The sequence below is a fragment of the Chrysemys picta genome, chromosome 16, assembly GCF_011386835.1.
Source record: "Chrysemys picta bellii isolate R12L10 chromosome 16, ASM1138683v2, whole genome shotgun sequence".
Classification (NCBI taxonomy): Eukaryota; Metazoa; Chordata; order Testudines; family Emydidae; genus Chrysemys; species Chrysemys picta.
In genome coordinates, this window is record NC_088806.1 from 9256307 (window position 1) to 9281214 (window position 24908).

At 48.6% G+C, this 24908-nt stretch overlaps 1 protein-coding gene across 1 annotated transcript; it reads left to right on the top strand.

Moving 5' to 3' along the window:
• Positions 1-19: 19 nt before the first annotated feature.
• On the top strand, positions 20-24635 carry LOC101931667 (zinc finger protein 501-like). The gene is made up of 5 exons (XM_065570079.1): positions 20-184; positions 1225-1313; positions 8342-8590; positions 22330-22446; positions 22815-24635. The coding sequence occupies exons 3-5, from the start codon at positions 8419-8421 to the stop codon at positions 23915-23917; spliced, it is 1392 nt and encodes a 463-aa protein (XP_065426151.1). The 5' UTR covers positions 20-184; positions 1225-1313; positions 8342-8418; the 3' UTR covers positions 23918-24635.
• Positions 24636-24908: the final 273 nt, after the last annotated feature.

Sequence of the window (24908 nt, forward strand, 5' to 3'; positions counted from 1 at the left end):
GTTGCCTTGTGTGATCCGGGAGCCCGGGCTGGTCAGCTGCTGCTCCCCGGGGTCTGTGCGGGGGAGATCTCGTCATTAAAGCTCCTTCCCTGCCACGCCGGGCGAGCTGGGACGTTCTCCAGGGGAGCCAGCCTCCTAGAGCCCCGGACTCTGTCACCATCAGCTCCGGCGCCAGAGACTCCAGGTGAGAGACCCCGGGGGAAGTGCGGGGGAGGGGCAGGAAAGTGACTCTCTGCCCAAGGGATCCGCAGCGGTTGCAGCCCCCGGGGATCTGCTCCCTGGTTGTACATGTGCTGCCAGCAGCCCTGGAGCTGCCTGAGTGATAGCGGAGCTGCTGTTCTCCGCTGCAGCCAGGATCTGCCCCAGGCACCGCTGAGATTCAGGTGGGGACAGAGAATGGGGCCCGGGAAGGGAACGGAGGGGAGAAGCCGGAGTTGCAGAGAGGGGAAGGGCAGTGGGACACGTGGGGGATTGAACGTGCTCTGTGCAGCTAGGAAAATCCAGGGGGAGAAGTGTGTGTGAGTCGGGGGGTGAGATATTGTATCCTTTTACTGTTCGTGCCACTTCCCTCTCAAATACTGAAACAATTCTCTCTAGTTCTTTCCCTTTTCTCTCCCCTTACCACATATGGCTATAAAATCTAAGGAGATTCCCTCGTTTTCCCTAAAACTGACTCTATTCTCTTATTTTGCCCAATTTCCTCTGTAATTCTCAAATTGCCATTTAAATTCTCCTCACATTTGGGATGTTAACCCAACCCATTTTATCTGAAGCAATTTGTCCTTGTTTAGGTGGGAATTTGCTGTCCTGTGTCATTCCCCCAAAGTGGGTGGTAGTTAGTAGGTGCTGTTTGGGGGAGCCCACAGACATGGCTGCCTCTGGGGTGGAGATGGGGTGGCCGTTCTCTGCCAGAAACAGGGCATGGCTGAACAGAAGGGAAAGGGAGGAGCCAGTGTCCCCATGGAGCCAGCACAGACCCTTTGGTTCTGCTCCTTTCTAACATTTTGTTCAGAGACTTTATTACTGGGGAGGCTGAAAAATCTCTCTGTGGGCTTAGCCTGGCAGGAGGGGCCAGGTCTACCTGTAATAAAGAGATCATGCATGTTTCCAGCATGGCAGAATCTGGGATGTGTCTCTGCAGGGAAAGATCCTGGGGGAATCCTGAGGTGAAATTAACTAAAGCCTGTTCTGAAACCTCCACAGTTGCCCTTCTCGCCCTGCCAGGCTGCAGGATGACGTCCATGTTTTGCTCCACCTCATCATATCCTCTCATGGGACAGGAAAGAGAAATGGCTGCAGTGGAGCCAGTTCAGGTAGGGATTATAAGGGGGCGGGGGGTGTTGCTGGTGGATTCCTGATGGAGGGAGAGGGACAGCAAATACACAGGAGGTGGGAGGTTTGGGCAGTCTGGTTTGGAGGTTGGAGTATGCCAAAAAATTCACAGGGTGGAGAATGGGAGGAGGCCAGGGTGTAGCAAACCCGTTGGGACTTGTTTAATATGTGGCTTACATTCTAGTGAAGGGACCCATGAGGTTAGAAGGTGGAAATGCCCTAATTTGTGGAACGGGAAACAACCCACCTAGGTGGGACTAGGAAAATGGACCAGAATCCCAGTGCTGGAGCCTGACCTGATTAACCAGCGGCTGCTATGAGATATAGAGGGGGCACCCACCAGTAAGGCTTAGGGAGGGGTTTTTAACCTTTTTCTTTCTAAGGCCCCTCAATGTGATATAAAAACTCAACTGCATGGTTTTCTGCATATAAAGGCCAGGGTTGGAAACCAGGGCAATTGCCTGGGGGCCCATGTGACAGGGCCCCCTGCAAAACTAATTGTTCAAGCTTTGGCTTCAGCCACTGGTGGCAGGGCTCATGGCCTCAGGCTTCGGTCCCAGGCAGTGAGGTCTGTGCTTTCTGCCCTGGGCCCAAGCGAGTCTAACACTGCTCTACTTGAAAGACTCCCTGAAACCTGCTCGCAGTCCCTCAGAGGTCCAGGGACCCCTGGTTGAGAACCATTCCTTTAGGGGATATGACCCTCCTCCATATCCAGCTCCAGAGCTGGCCTTAGAGAAAATGGTGCCTTGGATGAACTTGTATTTTGGTGCCCCCCATCCCCCTGGCCCTCACGGGCTCCCCACCACCATGTCCAGACCCCAATCGCTCCCTCTAGTCCTTAATTTGTATTGAAAGAAGTGCCAGAGCTCAGCCGTAGCACACATTCAGCACTGGTGGGGCGGCCTCATAGCAGCAGCTGCTGGCCGAACACCCAGCTCTGAAGGCAATGCCACCGCCAGCAGCAGCGCAGAAGTAAAGGTGGCCTGGTATATGGTGTATTGTGTAGCCTTTTATTTTATTTAAAGTGCATTTTGTAATGTGGTATTACACCACCGTCTGTTCCTCTCTGGTGGCTACAGTGTGAAACTTAACAGAGTGAAAGTAGCCTCTGCTACTTGCTTCAAATGTAGTCTCTAGGAACACATAAAGACCAAAGGTAGTGACCACACAGACATTCACAAGTACAAGGTCTAGTCGGTTTTACAAGTTTTATTAAAGTTATAATTTAAATTATGACTACCCAAGCATATAGAAATTCTATAAAGACTTTTGCAAAAGTTACAAAACTAGATCTACTCACATCTTTAACAATACTATTAGGGTCTGATGAGTCTCTCATGGATTGATCATCAGTAGAGGGATGGTTCCTGCTTGAATTTCCCACAGGGAGCTCAATTTTCCTGCTCTGGGCACCCCCTTTTTATAATGTGATGCTGATTTTACCTCATTAGCATTGACACACCACCTGTATTCTGTGGTTAAAGCACATTTGAAAACAGGTGACTTTACAGAATTTTTTTATTGAAAATTAATCTTCCAGCTAATTTTTCACTCTGTTACCACTTGACACCTCTTTTCTCATAATCTTAGGGTATCGTGTTATTCCTCAGTCATTTAATTATATCAGCATTTCTTAGCTCCAAGGCCTAAAACAGCTAAGCTAAAATCCTGCAGGTCTCAGCCTACAGGCCTGGCGTTTCAACCCTATTTACTTAGATACCTAATATGTGATTATTCTCGCTACATACCGATCAATCTATTCTCTATTTAGCATATGATGATTCTATATGACATAATGTGTTAGTTATTTATAACACCACACAATAAATGAACGAACGGTAAACTAAAATCATTGGCTGCCATTCCCACCCTTACTTCTACACTGCTGCTGTGTCTCGTGGTGCCCGGCGTTCGGCCTGCAGCTCAAAACGGGCTTTGCGCTCTCACACGCATTTTGCTGGAGCCCCAGATATCCTGCAGCCCTGTGGCCGCTCCTGGCTCCCCAGGGGCCATTTCAGATTTTGGGGAGGAGGGCAACTTTAACTGTGATTCCAGGGGCTATGGAGGCACCTAAAAACTGTAGGGTTTTTTGCAGAAAATAACTTAGAAATTCACTGATGAGCACTGTATCTAATTGTCATATAAAGAAAGATCAATCTATACTGACTCCAATTACAGCCACATATTAAATTTAAAAGTAAATTTAGAACAATCAGGAGCGAAAACAGCAAGATATTCCCTATCCCAAACCTTGAAGTATCAGTTCTGGAGCTTTGATGCAGGTATCAGAAACACAAGTTTGATACTTTGCACCCTGTCTTTAGTAGAGAGAAATAAAACTAGAGAAAGTAAGGTCAGAGAAAGTAAGCAGATTTTACTTAACAGACACACTCTGTGTTATTGCCATTATCTCCTCTGTTTTAGTCAATTGTTTTTCACTCCACTGAAAACATAATCACGTATATAAAATTAAGTAAATATGTTTTTTTCTCTTTTATTAAGAACGGGAATTTATTTTTCTAGTTATTTTGGCATTTATGTTTACTGATCACAATCATGTATGTGACTCACTACAATTTTATTCCATCATTGCTATTAGTATCATACTTGGAAGTGCATTTATTTTCATAGACATTGTAAGTTACTTTCCAGATATAACTATATCATGAAGTTTGGGGGAGACAGGGCCCTGCACCTCCCGCACTTCCTGCAATTCACTGTGACTCTCAGTCAGCCAGTAAAACAGAAGGTTTATTAGACAACAGGAACACAGTCCAAAACAGAGTTTGTAGGTATAGACAGCAGGACCCCTTGGTCAGGTTCATCTTGAGGGGGTAGGGAGCCAGACCCGGGTTCTGGCCTCCCTCCATTTCCCAGCCAGCTCCAAACTGAAAAGCCCCCTCGAGCCGTCACCTCCAGCCACACCCCAGCTCCTCCTCCAGCCTTTGTCCAGTTTCCCCAGGCCGAAGGTGTCCCTGGCCCCATCCCCATCTGGGCTCAGGTTACATGCTCAGCTATCATCCCTCAAGTGAAGTCACACCTTGATATCCCATCACCAATGTAGACAGTACCAGTAAAATTCCCCCGCAACATCCCCAGGTCAATCCTCCCCACTCCCTACTTCCTCACAAACTAAGGCCTCAGCTACACTTGGGAATTCACAGCCGGGGCAGCGCTGGGAAGCACAAGTGTAGTCGCACCACCAGCGCTGCGAGAGCTCTCTTGCTACACTGTATGTACTCCACCTCTCCGAGGGGAGTAGCTTGCAGCACTGCGAACGAGCGTGCAATACTGCAGGCGTTGATTACACTGGCGCTTTACAGTGCTGCACTCGCTGCACTTGGGGGGGCGTTTTCACACCCCTGAGTGCAGCAAGTTGCAGGGCTGTACAGCACCAGTGTAGCCAAGGCCTAAAAATCCAATTTGAAGATAAGTGATATGCATCTGCAGTGTCTGAAGTTTTGAGTTTACCTAATTTTTTTTAAAACAAGCACTGCTGAGGCAAGTACATGCAAAATTTACATTCTATTATTTGATAGTACCGTTTTAAATATTGAATGACAAAGCACAATACGGCAATGACAGTAATAATGATAATTACTCCAGCCGGGCCAGGTTAGACATTGTAGAACTCATTACTCAAAGAATTGAATTTAAGCATAAGACAGAAATAAAATTATGCAAAGCACAGACCAGTTAAAAAGCTAAAATAACAGCACTGTAATCCTGAACGAATGTGGAAGAATAAAATTACAGAGAATATATGTACTTTGCTCATTTTGAGAGGAAGCAAAAATAAGTAATAACAGTAATTGAAATGTGTATTGTGCGGTGAGTGTGAGTGTGTGTGTGTGTTGGGGAAGTGTGAGACACAGCACGCTGTCACTTTTAGCAGAGTGGCACTCACTAGTCTGAAGGCTCATTCACACAGCAGCAGCAGCCAGCAGCTCCCACTCCTGACCCAGGGGCAGCAGCAGAGAATCTTCTCCTCCCACCTCAGCTCAGCAGAGACTGGGCACAGAGGCAGGAGGGTGGAGCCACCCTGACATCAACCTCCCCCCCCCCCACACACACACACAGCACACAGAAGGCTCCTGGGAGGAGCTTGGCCAGAGGCAGCTCCAAGTGGGGGAAGGGGGCAGGGCTGCAGGAACAGTTAGTCCTGGTCTACACTAGGTGTTTATGTCAAAGTTAGCGCCGTTACATCGAATTAACCCTGCACCCGTCCACACCGCGAAGCTATTTAGTTCGACATAGAGGTCTCTTTAATTCGACTTCTGTACTCCTCCCCGACGAGGGGAGTAGTGCTAAATTCGACATGGCCATGTCGAATTAATAATAATAATAATGGAGATATCCCATCTCCTAGAACTGGAAGGGACCTTGAAAGGTCATCGAGTCCAGCCCCCTGCCTTCACTAGCAGGACCAAGTACTGATTTTGCCCCAGATTCCCAAGTGGCCCCCTCAAGGATTGAACTCACAACCCTGGGTTTAGCAGGCCAATGCTCAAACCACTGAGCTATCCCTCCCCCCATTTCCCAGCCAGCTCCAAACTGAAAAGCCCCCTCGAGCCGTCACCTCCAGCCACACCCCAGCTCCTCCTCCAGCCTTTGTCCAGTTTCCCCAGGCCGAAGGTGTCCCTGGCCCCATCCCCATCTGGGCTCAGGTTACATGCTCAGCTATCATCCCTCAAGTGAAGTCACACCTTGATATCCCATCACCAATGTAGACAGTACCAGTAAAATTCCCCCGCAACATCCCCAGGTCAATCCTCCCCACTCCCTACTTCCTCACAAACTAAGGCCTCAGCTACACTTGGGAATTCACAGCCAGGGCAGCGCTGGGAAGCACAAGTGTAGTCGCGCCACCAGCGCTGCGAGAGCTCTCTTGCTACACTGTATGTACTCCACCTCTCCGAGGGGAGTAGCTTGCAGCACTGCGAATGAGCGTGCAGTACTGCAGGCGTTGATTACACTGGCGCTTTACAGTGCTGCACTCGCTGCACTTGGGGGGGCGTTTTCACACCCCTGAGTGCAGCAAGTTGCAGGGCTGTACAGCACCAGTGTAGCCAAGGCCTAAAAATCCAATTTGAAGATAAGTGATATGCATCTGCAGTGTCTGAAGTTTTGAGTTTACCTAATTTTTTTTAAAACAAGCACTGCTGAGGCAAGTACATGCAAAATTTACATTCTATTATTTGATAGTACCGTTTTAAATAATGAATGACAAAGCACAATACGGCAATGACAGTAATAATGATAATTACTCCAGCCGGGCCAGGTTAGACATTGTAGAACTCATTACTCAAAGAATTGAATTTAAGCATAAGACAGAAATAAAATTATGCAAAGCACAGACCAGTTTAGGTGTGGTTAGGCTAGGTGTGGATGGAAATCGACGCTAATAGCTCCGGGAGCTATCCCACAGTGCACCACTCTGTTGACGCTCTGAACAGCAGTCCGAGCTCGGATGCTCTGACCAGCCACACAGGAAAAGCCCCGGGAAAATTTGAATTTGAATTCCTTTTCCTGTCTGGGCAGTTTGAATCTCATTTCCTGTCTGGACATCGTGGCGAGCTCAGCAGCACTGGCAAAGATGCAGAGCTCTCCAGCAGTGATGGCCGTGCAATCTCAGAATAGAAAGAGGGCCCCAGCATGGACTGATCGGGAAGTCTTGGATCTCATCGCTGTGTGGGGCGATGAGTCCGTGCTTTCCGAGCTGCGCTCCAAGAAACGGAATGCAAAGATCTACGAGAAGATCTCTAAAGACATGTGTGACAATGCAGTTCTGGTGGAACCCAACTGAGAGTGCCAACTCAGGACAAATTGCTCAAATAGGGCAGTTACAGCCCAAGGCTGGGGTTTTTTCCACCTCTAAGGCAAACCAAACCAGCCAGACTAGGAGGACTTCGGTCTCACCCCACTGGCTAACCGCAAGTCTTACAAGCAATCTCCTTAGACACTCCAGTTTCCCAGTATTACCACCAGTGCCACTCGTTATGGGGACAAATGGTTATGAAAACCAATACCCCAGTAAAAGAAAAAGGTTCTCCTGATCCCAAAGGACCAAGCCCCAGACCCAGGTCAATATACAAATCAGATCTTACCCACAAATCACGCTGTTGCCAATCCTTCAGAATCTAAAATCTAAAGGTTTATTCATAAAAGGAAAAAGATAGAGATGAGAGTTAGAATTGGTTAAATGGAATCAATTACATATAGTAATGGCAAAGTTCTTGGTTCAGGCTTGCAGCAACGATGGAATAAACTGCAGGTTCAAATCAAGTCTCTGGAATACATCCCCCGCTGGGATGGGTCCTCAGTCCTTTGTTCAGAGCTTCAGTGTAGCAAAGTTCCTCCAGAGGTATGAAGCAGGATTGAAGACAAGATGGAGATGAGGCATCAGCCTTATATAGTCTTTTCCAGGTGTAAGAACACCTCTTTGTTCTTACTGTGGAAAATTACAGCAAAATGGATTCTGGAGTCACATGGGCCAGTCCCTGCATACTTCGCTGAGTTACAAGGCATATCTGCCTTCTCTCAATGGGTCCATTGTACAGCTGATGGTCCTTAATGGGCCATCAAGCAGGCTAGGCAGAGCTAATCTCAGCTTGTCTGGGACGTCACCCAGAAGCATAGCATAAGTTTGCCATACAGACAGTATAGAGCCAATATTCATAACTTTAACTACAAAACTGATACACACATATAGACAGCATAATCATAACCAGTAAACCATAACCTTGTCCTAGACACCCCATTTGACCCCCTTTAGACAAGATTTGGGTGCCACTACAGGACCTTGGTTGCAACAATGATCTAGACGGTCCCAGTTTATGTCAATAACGTCACAACATGTCAGAGAGAGGATACAGCCGGGATGCAACGTAGTGCCGCGTGAAAATCAAGGAGCTGAGACAAGGCTACTAGAAGACCAAAGAGGCAAACGGACGCTCCGGATCCCATCCCCAGACATCCCGTCTCTACGAGGCACTGCATTCCATCCTAGGTGCGGCCGCCACCACTACCCCACCACTGACCGTGGACTCTGAGGATGGGATATTGTCCACGGCCGGTTCCTCGGACATGTTAGCGGATGGGGAAGATGAGGAAGGAGATGAGGAGGACGAGGCAGTCGACAGCGCTTACAACGCTGATTTCCCCGACAGCCAGGATCTCTTCATCACCCTTACAGAGATCCCCTACCAACCGTCCCCAGCCGTTAACCCGGACACAGAATCTGGGGAAGGATCAGCCAGTAAGTGTTGTAAACATCTAAACATTTATTTTTAACAGAACAGGAATATTAACCAAAACAACAATGGGTTTCTCATGATTAGTTTGCCCTAGGCGCTTAACGTTTCAGTCCTGGGCAGTGCAACTATTGAAAAAAAATCTAACAATGTCCGGTTTAGCATGATTGTTCTGCCCAAGCCGCTCTACTGTTTAGTCACTGCCAGTGCAGCTAGAGTAAAATGCGGTCTATATGTCCGGGGATAGAGCAGAAATCCTCCTGGGACATCTCGAGGAAGCTCTCCTGGAGGTAATTGGAAAGCCGTTGCATCAGGTTCCTGGGGAGAGCGGCCTTATTGGGTCCTCCGTAGTATGACACGTTGCCGCGCCACGAGACAATCAAGTACTCAGGGATCATTGCTCTGCACAGCAGGGTGGCATACGGCCCTGGTCTTTGGAGGCTTTCCTGAAGCATTCTTTCTTTCTCGCTGTCTGAGATCCTCATGAGGGTGATGTCGCTCATGGTGACCTGCTTTGAATTAGGCAGGGGAATGTTACTGTTGGGACTGCTTGCCCGTTCCTTTACAGAACTGTAACCGCTGGTTTGCGGCCACGCGGTGGAAGCGGGAGAGGGGCAGCCTACAGGGATCGTTCCCGGGGACAGCCGCGAGGGGGTGGGACAGGGGCAGAGTTCCTGCTTGCCGGATTGCTGGCAGCAGGGACTGACATTGCTTTCAATGTGAAATGAGGCCAGTGCTAATATTAAAGTTTTAAGCTGCCACAAGTCTACGGCTTACCATGTCTGCCTGCTACAGAAATTCCGGTGTCCTGCCCCGCTTCTCAAATCTGCTGTGCAAGACCCCAGGCACTGAATGCGAAGGCCGAGAATTCGACCTTGTGCTGAGTGCGCATGTGATAGGTGCTGTGCATGGTCTTGTTCACAGAGAAAGACTATGTTCTTTCTTCACAACTACATTTATCTTTCTGAGGAATTCACTCCCTTTTTCCCATTCCCACAGCCACATCTGCGACTGTCTCACAACCTAGCCTGGCATCACACTCCCAGAGGCTAGCGCAGATTAGGCGTAGGAAGAAGAGGACACGGGAGGACATGTTCTCGGAGCTTATGGCCTGCTCCCGAGCCCAGGCAGCACAGCAGACCCAGTGGCGGGAGAACTTGTCCCAAATGCACCAAGCAAACGGATTGGGAGGAGAGGTGGCGGCAGGAAGACCAGCAGGCGACTCAAACGCTGCTTGGACTACTGAGGGAGCAAACGGACACGCTCCGGCGCCTTGTGGATGTTCTGCAGGAACGGAGGCAGGAGGACAGAGCCCCGCTGCAGTCTATCTGTAACCGCCCTACCCCGCCACCAAGTCCCATACCCCCCTCACCGAAAGTGCAAAGAAGGAGGGGCGGCAGAGTCCGTGCAAACTCTCACTCCACCCCTGCGGACAGCTCTAGTAGTAGAAGGCTCTCATTCCCCAAAATTTGACAAGTTCTTTCCTTCCCGCCTCACACAAGCCCCCGTCCAAGTTTCACCTCCCAGTTCCATGTGTAGTTGATAATAAAAAATACGTTTCTGTTAATTACTGTTTTCATCATGTTCTTTTGGAGGAGGGGGGAAGGGGGTTGGTAATTGGACAGGACAGTCACCTTTGGCAGGGTACATAGGCGGGGGCAGGTCCAGCAGCAGGGCACATACACAGTGCAGTGACTAGTTACCCTGGTCAGTCTGGGAGGTGGTTTTCATGTTCTGTGGTGGGGGGTGGGTTGCTCTGTGACTTTGTGGCGGGGGAGGGCAGTTACAGATCTTAAGCGGCGGTCCTTATCCTGGATCACAGAGCCACGCAGCAGGGGATCTGTAACTGTCCTCCCCCTGCCACAAAGTCACATCGCCCCCCCCATACACACAGTCCCGATCAGGAGGGGTGACAGGCTCCGTTGAAACAACCAGTCCACCACAGCGGAGCCTGTCAATCCTGGAGTTTAGAAGCTTCATTTGCATCAGTACACTACACCCGCTCCCCACCACAGTCTACGTCTCAGTTTTAAAACATTCCCGCGAAAACAGTAATAAAGACAACGGTGTTCATTAACAAAGTAGAAGTGATTTTATTTCTAAACGTGTGTTGGAAGGGGGTGAAGGGGGTATGTAACTGGAGAGGATAGTCAACATTAACTGGGTAAAGAAACGGGGGCAGGTTCAGCTTCTCTGTACACTAACTTAAAAGTCACAGGTTACCCTGCTCAGTCAGGAACCTAGCTTTCAAAGCCTCCCGGATGCACAGTGCGTCCCGCTGGTCTCTTCTAATCGCCCGGCTGTCTGGCTGGGCGTAATCAGAAGCCAGGCTATTTGCCTCAACCTCCCACCCCGCCATAAAGGTTTCCCCCTTGCTCTCACAGACATTGTGGAGCACACAGCAAGCTGCTATAACAATGGGGATATTGGTTTCGCTGAGATCACAGCGAGTCAGTAAGCTTCTCCATCTCCCCTTGAGACGTCCAAAAGCACACTCCACCACCATTCTGCACTTGCTCAGCCGGTAGTTGAAGAGTTCTTTTTCACTGTCCAGGGCGCCAGTATAGGGCTTCATGAGCCAGGGCATTAGCGGGTAGGCTGGGTCCCCGAGGATCACTATAGGCATACCCAACAGTTATTTTGTGGTCCGGGAAGTAAATACCTTGCTGCAGCTGTCTAAACAGACCAGAGTTCCTGCAAACACGAGCGTCATGAACCTTGCCCGGCAATCCGACGTAGATGTTCGTAAAACGTCCCCTGTGGTCCACCAGTGCTTGCAGCAATATGGAAAAGTAGCCCTTTCTGTTAATGTACTGGCTGGCCTGGTGGTCCGGTGCCAGGATAGGGATGTGAGTTCCATCTATGGCCCCACCGCAGTTTGGGAATCCCATCGCTGCAAAGCCATCTATGATCGCCTCCACGTTTCCCAGGGTCACTACCTTTGACAGCAGTACATCAACGATTGCCTTGGCTACTTGCATCACAACAACCCCCACGGTAGATTTGCCCACGCCAAAGTGGTTCGCGACTGACCGGTAGCTGTCTGGCGTTGCAAGCTTCCAGAGGGCTATGGCCACTCGCTTCTGGACAGTCAGGGTTGCTCGCATCCGGGTGTCCTTGTGCTTCAGGGCAGGTGACAGCAACTCACAAGGTTCAAGGAAAGTTCCCTTCCGCATGCGAAAGTTTCGCAGCCACTGGGATTCATCCCAGACCTGCAGCACTATGCGGTCCCACCACTCAGTGCTTGTTTCCCGGGCCCAGAATCGCCGTTCCACGGCATCAACATGACCCATTGCCACCGTGATGTCCTGGGCGCTGGGTCCCGTGCTTTCTGAGAGGTCTGTGCTACTCTCAGACTTCAGGCCCTCACCGCGGTGCCGTAGCCTCCTCGCTTGACTTATCTGCATCTGCCTCAGGGAAAGGTGGATGATAAGCTGCGAGGCGTTGAGAGCGGCCACAACTGCAGCGATGGTCGCAGCGGGCTCCATGCTCGCAGTGCTGTGGCGTCCACGCTGTCACTGACTAGAAAAGTGCGCGAACTGATTTCCCGCCGGCGCTTTCAGGGAGTGATGGACGGATGACGACAGTTACCCAAAAGCACCCTCGAGACATTTTTTTTACCCAGAAGGCATTTGCGGCTCCACCCAGAATTCCAATGGGCAGCGGGGACTGCGGGAACTGTGGGATAGCTGCCCACAGTGCACCGCTTCCAATGTCGACGCTTTCCCCGTTACTGTGGACTCACAAAGTCGAATTACTGTCCTTAGTGTGGACATACACGTTCGACTTTGCAATATCGATTCAAAAAATTCGATTTAAGTAAAATCGAACTACTCTCGTAGTGTAGACATACCCTTACAGCGGCAGACAGCTGAAGAGAAGTGGGGAGAGGAGAGATAGGACACCCCTGCTAGAGGAACCCCCTCAGCAAGGCCCCCCTGGACAGTCATGTAGTCTGCCCACCACTAAGGCTGGCCCTGTCCAGTTCTTCACAATGAGAACAGCATTGGGCTTTCTACCAGTGAGCTCTCCCTGCATCCTGCTAGGGCCTTCATCTCCTGTATGAGTCTCTGGCTAGTAGCTGTGTGATGGATCTGCTGGAGAGACAAGGAGCTCTCTCTTTTCCCCCCCTCACACTGGGGTTTTCTGGATGCTCTGAGCATTGTGGGGTTGGGACTCCTGATTGTGAGCCACCCAGAGCTTCCATTTGATTGGCTCCTTTCCCCCATAAGTGGTGGGGTTGTGACTGGGGCAGCAGGTACTGAGTGTCGGACTCTTCCTCTTTCAGGGGCTGGTGACCTTCGAGGAGGTGGCTGTGTATTTCACCAGTGGAGAGGGGGCTCTGCTGGACCCCACTCAGAGAGCCCTCTACAGGGATGTCATGCAGGAGAACTATGAGACGGTGATCTTGCTGGGTAAGGAGTCCTGTCCCCTTGGTTATTAGAAGCTGTGGGGTCTCTAAAGAACCTGAATAGTAATAACGTTATAACTTTATTTGTCATACAAGTGTTGACAAGTTTCCTAGCCCCCCCTTTTTTTGCCTTATCTCCCACCAACTAGTATAATTTTTGGATATGTGCCTTTTTGGTGTCATCAGTCATTTTAAAATTGCATGTAAAGTATCCTTATTGGCTACATTAATAACTAGCATTCATGCCTTTTCTTCATTTTAAGAGGAAAATATGCTGCCTGTAGAATTCTAAATTGAGTAAATTGGTGTATGACTCATTCATGGCTTGTGTGAAAGTCATATGAGCTCAACTTTTGATAGGAGAGCGTATAATGTTGCCATTCAGGACCCCACGGGTGAAGGGAGAACAGAGCTGTGGGAGGGGAGGAGAAGGGGGAGGAGATAATTCTGGGGTGCTAGGACATGGGGAGGGTGTGTGCGGGTTAGAGCTAAGAAGCAGCAGAGAGGGATGAGGTAGTGAGAGACGAGGAGAGAACACAGGAAGCTGCCAAGGTGCCGGGAGGTGGTGATGTCTGAGAGTAATGGGAAGAAGGGGAGTGTAGTGTGGAGGGAGGGCACCCAGGAAGTGGGCTGGGTGGGTCAATGGAAGGGAGGAGAGATTTGGGGATGTAGAGCTGTGGGGGATCCCAGACCATTAGCCCCAAATCCCTACCAAAGCCTTGTCACTTTAGAGCCTACACTCAAGTTTTATTTCTGTTCAGTTTCACTTTATTATACATTTCCTACCAAATATTATTATTTTAACTCTTGACCTCCATCTCCCACTCATTACCCCCCTCCCCATATAAGCTCCGCATATCTATGCACAGCGACCCTGGCCACCGATCCTGAGTCCTTTCTGCATTTATCCCTCCCATAGCAGGGCCCCTACCCAGGCACAAATGGGTACTTTGTTGATGATATCACAGGCTGGTAGTGTAGCCTGTACAATTTTTACACCTATAAGATTACATATTAGGGTACAACTTGCCCTTCTCCATGGCTACTCATAGTTAATTGAGAAGATGAAATTTGGTGAAAAACATAGAAACTTGATTTAATACAGACAGTTATAATTGAAATCATAGGCAAGGATCAATACACATAACGATTAGACTAAGATAAGTATATAAAGAGGGTCTTGCACTGTGTGTACTTACAAGTTATGGACACCATTGGAAGCAAAGATCAAGGGGCAAGGGAGCCCATCAGAAGGGAGTTCCTGCTTCAGATTACACTGTCTTGCGGACCCAGCAAAATGAAAAAATGGTAATTAGGAGAGGTATTTTATCCGCTTCCCTATGGTAATAGGATGGCTATATACCCTATCTGCTCCTTTATTCTGATTACAATAATGTCAGAAGCTGCCCCAACCCATATGTGGCCTTTGGGAAGTCCATAATTAAGCATCAAGCATTAATACTCATGATTTACATCACTTATTTATTAATAATTCCAATAAATGTGGTCCAATTGCTGACATACTGCATACTAACCTAATTGTTAAAGCCCGCCCCAAACTTCCTTCTTTCAGAATCCTGTGGCATATTGCACCTGTTTGTGGTTCCTCGTTAGTCTCTCAAAATGAGGTTGCAAAATATCTGACCTGGGATTCTCTCCTTAGGCCTATTCAGGTAAATCCCAGACTTCAGCATAATTACTCCCACAAAGCCTCAACCTAATATAAGGCCCTGAACTGTAGCAAGCTTAGGCTATGTCTACACTACCTCAGTAAGTTGACCTATGCTACACAACTCCAGATACGTGAATAATGTAGCTGGAGTCGATGTAACTTAGGTCGAGTTACCACAGGGTCTACTTACTTTACTCTTCTCATCAGGGGTAGAGTACACAGGTCGATTGGAGAGTGATCTGCAGTCAATTTGGCGGGTCTTTACTAGACCCGCTACATCAACCACTGGATCTATCTCAGAGCTTTGATCCCAGCTGTAGTGTAGTCCCTGCCCTTAATAACCCATTTATTTATGTTCACCTCCTTGCCCCTCCATGCATGTTCCAAGCTAATACGCAATACTCTGATAATGACATTTTACCTCTAGCGAGTATGAAATTGCCCACAAGACATGTGACTAGGTCATAAATCATAAAATCAGGTCGGGGTCAACAGGAGTCAGAGTTTGGAGAGAGTCTTGTCCCCCCTCTCCCCATCCACAGCAGCCACAAGCTGTCTTCCATCCAGGTTCCTTTGACCTTCGAGCCTGTCCCTCCTGAGGTTGTGTGGCCCAGTTCTTGTTTCTTACATTCTCCTTTTCTGGAAGAATTAGAGGCTGTTGCTCCTGAATTTTAGTGTTTAATTCCCCAGCCATCTCCACACGCTGGGGGAGTTTAATTCTCCCTCCCACTACACCTGAGTCACTAGATTTCCTAATTCCCCAAAATGTGCATTTGCAATGTCACAGTTCTGGGGTAGCTAAGCCTTTGACCTGCCTCCATGGTCTGCTCAAGGAATGCCCTCTCAGATATAAGGCGTCTAGCCAGCCCCTCTCTATGGGTAGGGACCCACACGCCTCTCCTTTTTGACTAGGGTTTGAGGACTGCAGCTTGTCCTCCGCTGTGTTCACTGGACTAACGTCCAGTTCCTGTGCTTTTCTTTCTCTCCAAGGGCTGTGAGCAGTGTGTGTGTGTGTGTGTGTGTGTGTGTGTGTGTGTGATAGAGGTGGGAATTTTGGTAATACTTGTATGATGCCAATATGCACCTCAGTTTCCCTCTGTGATTGGTATTGCTATGATTATAAAGAGCAGGAGAGATGAGGTGTTTTGTCACATAGATGTCATGGAGTGGTATGAATGGGTCATTAAGGACTGTCTGGGACCAACCTTCATCAATGGAATACGCAACAGAGACAAGGGAATAATTGTCACCTGTCCATGGGAGGATCTCCGCTTGGCTGAGTGAAGCATACATGGACTTGTTATGTTTTTGGGAGCAGGAAGAACTGGGCTCGCAGATGCAGGATGCTCTACTGGAGTGAAGACAAATGGACAGACACAGTAAAAGGAAACCAAAGCATTTTCTACAGCAGCATGGCTCAAGGGGATTGGCCAATATGGACTATATTGTCTTCTTTGCTTCCCTGTCCTAATCTAAGGACTTTCCAATGCTGTGTTTCAGTTGACTAATAAACCCTGCTATGTTTTCAAAGTCTGCCCAGTGTCACAGCAAACATTTGCTCTGTGCACTGACTGAGGAACAGTCTTTGAATAGGAGTGTCATTCAGCTGGACCTGCTGGCAGAGGTCACAGGTTGAAATAGGAGTGTTGAAGTCAGAGGCTCAGGGTAGTGTAGACCAGGCCTCAGTCTCAGGGTATGTCTACACTACGGGATTAATCCGAATTTATATAATTCGAATTTGGGAAACAGATTGTATAAAGTCGAAATGTATGCGGCCACACTAAGCACATTAATTCGGCGGTGTGCGTCCAAGTAATGGGGCTAGCGTTGATTTCTGCAGCGTTGAACTGTGGGTAGCTATCCCATAGCTATCCCATAGTTCCCGCAGTCTCCCGCGCCCATTGGAATTCTGGGTTGAGATCCCAGTGCCTGATGGGACAAAAAACATCATCGCAGGTGGTTCTGGGTACAGCCTCACCTCCTCCCTCCCTCCCTGCATGAAAGCAACGGACGGCAGACAACCATTTCGCGCCTTTTTTCCTGGGTGAACACTGCAGACTCCATACCACGGCAAGCATGGAGCCCGCTCAGCTCAAGACAGCAGTCATGAACATTGTAAACACCTCGCGCGTTCTCGTGGAGTTTATGCTGAGCCAGGACCAGAAAAAACGAGGCGAGGAGGCAGCGGCGGTGGCAGCGCAGCGACAAGCATGATGAGGACATGGACATGGACACGGACACAGAATTCGGTGAAACCACGGGCCCCGGTGCTTTGGAGATCATGTTGTTAATGGGGCAGGTTCTATCCATGGAACGCCGATTCTGGGCAAGGGAAACAAGCACAGACTGGTGGGACCGCATAGTGTTGCAGGTGTGGGATGACTCCCAGTGGCTGTGGAACTTTCGCATGCGTAAGGGCACTTTCATGGAACTTTGTGACTTGCTGTCCCCTGCCCTGAAACGCCAGAATACCAAGATGAGAGCAGCCCTCACAGTTGAGAAGCGCGTGGCGATAGCCCTGTGGAAGCTTGCAACGCCAGACAGCTACCGGTCAATCGGGAATCAATTTGGAGTGGGCAAATCTACTGTGGGGGCTGCTGTGATGCAAGTAGCCAAAGCAATCACTCAGGTGCTGCTTCGAAAGTTAGTGACTCTGGGAAATGTGCAGGCCATAGTGGATGGTTTTGCTGCAATGGGATTCCCTAACTCTGGTGGGGCGATAGATGGAACCCATATCCCTATCTTGGCACCGGAGCACCAAGCCACCGAGTACATAAACCGCAAGGGGTACTTTTCAATGGTGCTGCAAGCACTTGTGGATCACAAGGGATGTTTCACCAACATCAACGCAGGCTGGGCGGGAAGGGTTCATGACGCTCGCGTCTTCAGGAACACTACTCTGTTTAAAGGGCTGCAGCAAGGGACTTACTTCCCGGACCAGAAAATAACCGTTGGGGATGTTGAAATGCCAATAGTTATTCTTGGGGACCCAGCCTACCCCTTAATGCCATGGCTCATGAAGCCATACACAGGCAGCCTGGACAGGAGTCAGGAGCTGTTCAACTACAGGCTGAGCAAGTGCAGAATGGTGGTAGAATGTGCATTTGGCCGTTTAAAAGGTCGCTGGCGTTCATTATTGACTCGCTCTGACCTCAGCCAAAGAAATCTCCCCATTGTTATTTCTGCTTGCTGCGTGCTCCACAATCTCTGTGAAAATAAGGGGGAGACCTTTATGGCGGGGTGGGAGGCTGAGGCAAATCGCCTGGCTGCTGATTACGCGCAGCCAGACACCAGGGCGATTAGAAGAGCACACCAGGAAGCGCTGTGCATCAGAGAAGCTTTGAAAACCAGTTTCATGACTGGCCAGGCTACAGTGTGAAATATCTGTTTGTTTCTCCTTCATGAAAACCTGCCCCCTTTATTGACTCATTTTCTGTAAGGAACCCACCCTCTCCCTTCCCCCAGCTTGCTTTCAAACCAAATAAAGTCACTATCATTTAAAAATCATTTATTCTTTATTAATAGATTAGAAAAAGAGGGAGGGAACCCGGGTGGGATTTGGGAGGAGGATCGGTGGGAAGGAAAATGCCACTAAAAAAAGGTTAAAAAAATGACAGCCTTTTGCTTGGGCTGTCCACTGGGGTGGAATGGGAAGGTGTACGGAGCCTCCCCCCCCACTCCCCCCCCCGCGTTCTTACACGTCTGGGTGAGGAGGACATGGAACATGGGGAGGGGGGAGGGGGTACAGGGGCTGTAGCGGCAGTCTGTTTTCCTACATCCGTTCCTGAAGCTCCACCAGACGCCGGAGCATGTCTGTTTGCTCACGCAGCAGCCCCAGCATTGCATCCTGCCTCCTCTGATCTTCCTGCCGCCACCTCTCATCTTGAGCGTCTCTCCTCTCCTCACGTTGGTCCCTCCTGTCCTCACGTTGGTCCCTCCTGTCCTCACGTTCACTGGCTTCTTTCCTATACTTTGAAACCGTTTCCTTCCACTCATTCAGATGAGCTCTGTCACTGCGGCTGGATTCCATAATTTCTGCAAACATCTCGTCTCGCGTCTTCTTTTTACGACGCCTTATCTGTGATAGCCTTCTGGATGGAGGAGGGAGGCTTGAGGAATTTGCAGCTGCTGTAGGGAGGGGAAAAAAGAGAGAATTGTTTAAAAAGCTACATTTTGCAGAACAATGCTTATACTCTTTCACGGTGACCAACACTATTCACATTACATAGCACATGTGATTTCTGTGCAAGGTCACATTTTGCCTCTTAATACTGAGTGCCTGTGGCTTTGCTGCTAGAGATCAGAGGTCCAGGCAACAGAATTCGGCTTGCATGCGGCCATGGTAAGCCATTGTCTTACGGCTTCTGCGCCCTCCTTTCCCACATACCAAGCAAAGCCCGTAGAGTGCTGTGGTTTTTCTGTTAACATTCAGCAGCAGCAGAAAACAAACTAACCACCCCCCCCTCCTGCCATGAATTCTCTGGGATGATCGCAGTACCCCTCCCCCCACCGCGTGGCTGGTATCAGGGAAGATCCCTGCAGGAACCAAACTAACCCCCCGCCGCCACCCCCTCCCGCCATGAATTCTCTGGGATGATCACGGTACCCCTCCCCCCACCGCGTGGCTGGTTGCAGGGAAGATCCCTGCTAGCCAAACGCGAAAAGCTCAGGGCCAATTTCCCATCTGCGCTTGGCTAACTGCAGGGAAGGATTTATTTTCCGCCACAGGCAAACAGCCCAGTAGGAACGGCCACCTCTGTCCCCTTAATTATGTTCCCGTATTTCAACCAGGTTACCATGAGTGATATCACTCTCCTGAGGATTACACAACAAGATAAAGAACGGATGTTGCTTGAATGCCAGCAAACACCGGGACCATACGCTGCCAGGCTTTGTCAGGCAATGATACCAGATTACTTGCTGCAAGCATGGCGTGGTCAAGTGTCCTACCATGGAGGACGGAATAAGGATGCACTGCCCAGAAACCTTGTGGCAAGGCTTTTGGAGTACCTCCAGGAGAGCTTCATGGAAATGTCCCTGGAGGATTTCTGCTCCATCCCCAGACACGTTAACAGACTTTTCCAGTAGCTGAACTGACCGCGAATGCATCCCAAGTCCTCAGGGCAAAGTAATCATTAAAAACCGTTTGCTTTTAAAACAAGTTTTATATTTTAAAAGGTAAACTCACCTGAGGTCCCTTCCATGGGGTCATGGTCTTGGATACTGGGTTGGGAGGGTACTTCAGTCAGGCTGAGAAAAAGATCCTGGCTGTTGGGGAGAACGGAGTGCTGTGTGCTCTCTGCAAGCTCCTCCTCCTCCTCCTCTCCCCCATCGGCATAATCCTCAGGTGTAGCTGATGAGACTATCCCCGACCCGGAATCCACGATCACAGGTGGGGTAGTGGTGGCGGCCCCCCCTAGAATTGCATGCAGCTCGGCGTAGAAGCGGGATGTCCGCGGCTCTGACCCAGAGCGACCGTTTGCCTCCTTCGTTTTTTGATAGGCTTGTCTGAGCTCCTTGACTTTCATGCGGCACTGATCTGAGTCCCTATTGTGGCCTCTCTCCATCATGCCCTTGGAGATTTTTTCAAAAGTTTTGGCATTTCGTCTTTTAGAACGAAGTTCTGCTAGCACTGAATCCTCTCCCCATATAGCGATCAGATCCAGTACCTCTCTCACGGTCCATGCTGGTGCTCTTTTTCGATTATTGGCCTGCATGGTTACCTGTGCTGATGAGCTATCTGTGGTCACCTGTGCTCTCCACGCTGGGCAAACAGGAAATGAAATTCAAATGTTCGCGGGGCTTTTCCTGTCTACCTGGACAGTGCATCCGAGTTTAGATTGCTGTCCAGAGCGGTCACAATGATGCACTGTGGGATAGCTCCCGGAGGCCAATACCATCGAATTACGGCCACACTATCCCTAATTCGAAATGTTAAAATCGATTTTGGCGCTACTCTGCTCGTCGGGGTGGAGTACAGAAATCGATTTAAAGGGCCCTTTATTTCGAAATAAATGGCATCGTTGTGTGGACAGTTGCAGGGTAAATTTGAATTAACGCTGATAAAACCGAATTAAAGTCGTAGTGTAGACCAGGCCTCAGGTGCTGAAGCTACATGGCCTATCCTTCTGGAAGAGTGGGACCCCTTGGGGGGGTCTAGTGCACTGAAGGGGCACCTCCCAAGGACTGTTTAAAAGCCAGGGCATTGCACAGATCCTGTTCTTCCATGACAGTGTGTCAGAGGTTAAGCCTTATGGGGAAAAGATATAAAACAAGAAAAGGATCTAAATGTTTATTTACCATTGCAACCTCATCAGTCCTCGTGGAAATCCTGGATCAGTTCCAAAATGTATTAAATCCTTCCTTAAAGGCTTACCTTTTGGTTATCAGGTCATGCCAGTTTTGTTAGAGGGCTTTCCCTTCACTCTCCCACTTCACTGGTTCTTGTCAGGCAGACAGCGAGCAGCAAAACACGAGAAGTCTGAAGCACAGACAATGCGATGTTTATTGGGGTTAGTTTCCAAGCAAGCATATTCTGAAGCCCTTCACACCAGTCGGGCTTATCTCGATACACTGATATAGTTTGTTTACCCCGTGTCCCCCTTCCCAGCTCTAATGCTGCTGAGCTTTACCTGCATCCCCGTTCCCTGTTCCCTTTCCCCCCCCTTAACAAACATGATTCCAATTTCCCTTCCCCTTCCTGTTTGACCGTGTTTATATAATAATATTCTCAGCTATACCTTAACCAATCATTGTACTGAAATTTAACTAACCAATTCTAACATGTTGTAACATAATTCTCTAACCAATTATATCCCACTACCCTAATTAACTTGCATCTAGCAAAATTAATTATACAGCAGACAGAAACAATTAGAGAACCAGACTAATGAACCATGTAAAAGTGGTGGCCATAAAGATAAAACAAAATACAAATGTGGGTTTCACAACCACAACCATTAATAAGTGATTTCTTGCCAGACAGGATGCTATCAAACTAAGTTTTCTTTAACCATCTTAAGGTCTGTTTCTTTATCTGGTGGTGATGGGCACTATCTGGACAGGATCGTCTTCCTAACAGCCCAATAGCACCTTATTTCAGTGTGACTGGTTTGGGATGTGAGGATGTGACCATACGCTTCCCAGCTTATGGCTGCCCCTGCTGCTTAGCCAAAGGCCTTAGCCTAAGAACAAGGCGTCAGACTCTCCTAGTGAGAGAAGGCCCGGACACAGGCAGACTGTGATTTCGATTCTTTGTTTTTATACCCCTGTAAGTAGCTAAGTGATAAAAATGCACCTAAGTTCTTAAGGCATAGGCTTTACAGGAAAGCCTGAATATCACTATTCTAACAGTGGGTTCTACCCCTTCCCCCATTTTGTGTCTGTCTTGTCTATTTACACTGTAAATTCTTCAGGGCATGGGCCATCTACTATTCTCTGTTGTACTTTGCCTAGCACAATGGGGACCCATTGTTAGTTGGCCTTAGGTACTAAGTTAGTAAATATGAATCATAATAATAACTCTCCTGCCACTTTGAGCCAAGGAAGCTGGCCTTGGGATGTTACTGCTTTAAAATGAGCTGGGGTTAAAACCATGGAATATTCTTTGTGACAAATATCGCACAAATTCCACTGACCTCCCTTGTTTTCATTGCCTGCAGTAGGGTTTCCAGTTTCCAAACCTGATGTGATCTCACACCTGGAACGAGGGGAAGAGCCGTGGGTCCCTGCCCTCAAGGGCTCTGAGAAAGAAGTGCTCCTGAGAGCTGCCTGCACAGGTGAGGAATTGGTTAAACCAACTCAAAACTGTTTAGGAATACAGGAAACATTTGGGATGCCCTACTGAGACCCTGTGAGCTCTTCAAGTTCAGGATTGTTCTCTGCAGATGTGGAATCATTATGGCAGATGTCACTCATGGCTTCCCTCCTATTCTGACTGACAACTGGCAGCAGGTCCCTCCCTGATCTCACTTTCCCTGAGTGTTCTGGTGAGATGTGAACCAAAACTGATCCCCTCCTCTCTCCTCTGGGGAATGGTTTTGGGGAAAATTAGCTCCTGATAGGTTTGATCTCTCCCACACATATTTTGGTTTGTTCATCCCTTTTTACTTTCCTCTGTCTGAGATGTCCTTTCTTTCTGGTGCAGGGAGTGACCTATGTCTGGATTCTCTGTGTCTCCTATCAGGTGATGGGATGGTGAGTGAGAATGAGGAGGAGAAACCCCAGCAGGAAGATGCTGAGCAAGTAGAACCACATGGAACATTATCAGGAAGATCCAAAGCTAGTGTTTCCAGGAGTTGTGCACTCCAAGAAAAAGCAAAAGTCTGTGAGACTCAAGGGAGGCCAGAGAGAAACTTCAGTAGCCACTCAGACCTTATAACACATGACAGAATCAATTTGGAAGAGACACGCTACACGTGCTCTGAGTGTGGGAAAAGCTTCAATAGGCGCTCAAACCTTATCAGACATCAGAGAATCCACAAAGAAGGGACACCATATATGTGCTCTGAGTGCGGAAAAAGCTTCTATGAGCGCTCACACCTTATCACACATTGCAGAATCCACACAGGGGAGAAGCCCTACACGTGCTCTGAATGCGGGAAAAGCTTCAATGAGCGCTCTCACCTTATTACACATTGCAGAATCCACACAGGAGAGATGCACTACACATGCTCTGAGTGTGGGAAAAGCTTCAATCAAAGCTCAGACCTTATCAGACATCAGAGAATCCACACAGGAGAGATGCCCTACACATGCTCTGAGTGTGGGAAAAGCTTCAATCAGAGCTCAGACCTTATCAGACATCAGAGAATCCACACAGGTGAGATGCCCTACACGTGCTCTGAGTGTGGGAGAAACTTCCGTAGGAGCTCACACCTTATCAGACATCAGAGAATCCACACAGGTGAGCTGCCCTACACGTGCTCTGAGTGTGGGAGAAACTTCCGTCAGAGCTCTCACCTTATCAGACATCAGAGAATCCCCACAGGAGAGGTGTCCTACATGTGCTCTGAGTGCAGGAAAAGCTTCAGTTGGAGCTCAGACCTTATCAGACATCAGAAAATCCACACTGGAGAGATGCCCTACACATGCTCTGAGTGCGGGAAAAGTTTCAATGAACGGTCAAAACTTATCAGACATTATAGAATCCACACAGGAGAGAAACCCTACACATGCTCTGAGTGCGGGAAAAGTTTCAATGAACGGTCAAAACTTATCAGACATTGTAGAATCCACACAGGAGTGTGACGTTATTGATATAATCTGGGACCATATAGATCATTGCTGCAACCAAGGTCCTGTAGTGGCACGCAAATCTTGTATAAAGGGGGTCAAATGGGGTGTCTAAGACAAGGTTATGGTTTACTGGTTATGATTATGCTGTCTATATGTGTGTATCACTTTTGTAGTTGAAGTTATGAATATTGGCTCTATACTGTCTGTATTTCAAACTTATGCTATGCTGCTGGGTGACATCCCAGACAAACTGGTGTTAGCTCTGCCTAGCCTGCTTGATGGCCCATTAAGGACCATCAGCTATACAATGGACCCATTGAGAGAAGGCAGATACGCCTTGTAACTCAGCAAAGTATGCAGGGACTGGCCCATGTGACTCCAGAATCCATTTTGCTGTAATTTTCCACAGTAAGAACAAAGAGGTGTTCTTACACCTGGAAAAGACTATATAAGGCTGATGCCTCATCTCCATCTTGTCTTCAATCCTGCTTCTTACCTCTGGAGGAACTTTGCTACAAGCTGAAGCTTTGAACAAAGGACTGAAGACCCATCCCAGTGGAGGATGTATTCCAGAGACTTGATTTGAACCTGCAGTTTATTCCATCGCTGCTGCAAGCCTGAACCAAGAACTTTGCCATTACTGTATGTAATTGATTCCATTTAACCAATTCTAACTCTCATCTCTATCTTTTTCCTTTTATGAATAAACCTTTAGATTTTAGATTCTAAAGGATTGGCAACAGCATGATTTGTGGGTAAGACCTGATTTGTATATTGACCTGGGTCTGGGGCTTGGTCCTTTGGGATCAGGAGAACCTTTTTCTTTTACTGGGGTATTGGTTTTCATAACCATTTGTCCCCATAACGAGTGGCACTGGTAGGAGTACTGGGAAACTGGAGTGTCTAAGGAGATTGCTTGTGACACTTGCGGTTAGCCAGTGGGGTGAGACCGAAGTCCTCCTAGTCTGGCTGGTTTGGTTTGCCTTAGAGGTGGAAAAAACCC

Coding starts and splice junctions, on each gene's coding strand:
- LOC101931667 (XM_065570079.1), top strand. CDS start 8,419: ATGTTAGCGGATGGGGAAGATGAGGAAGGAGATGAGGAGGACGAGGCA. Junction 8,591..22,329: donor ATCTGGGGAAGGATCAGCCA/GTAAGTGTTGTA, acceptor CATTGCCTGCAG/TAGGGTTTCCAGTTTCCAAA. Junction 22,447..22,814: donor CCTGAGAGCTGCCTGCACAG/GTGAGGAATTGG, acceptor TTTCTGGTGCAG/GGAGTGACCTATGTCTGGAT.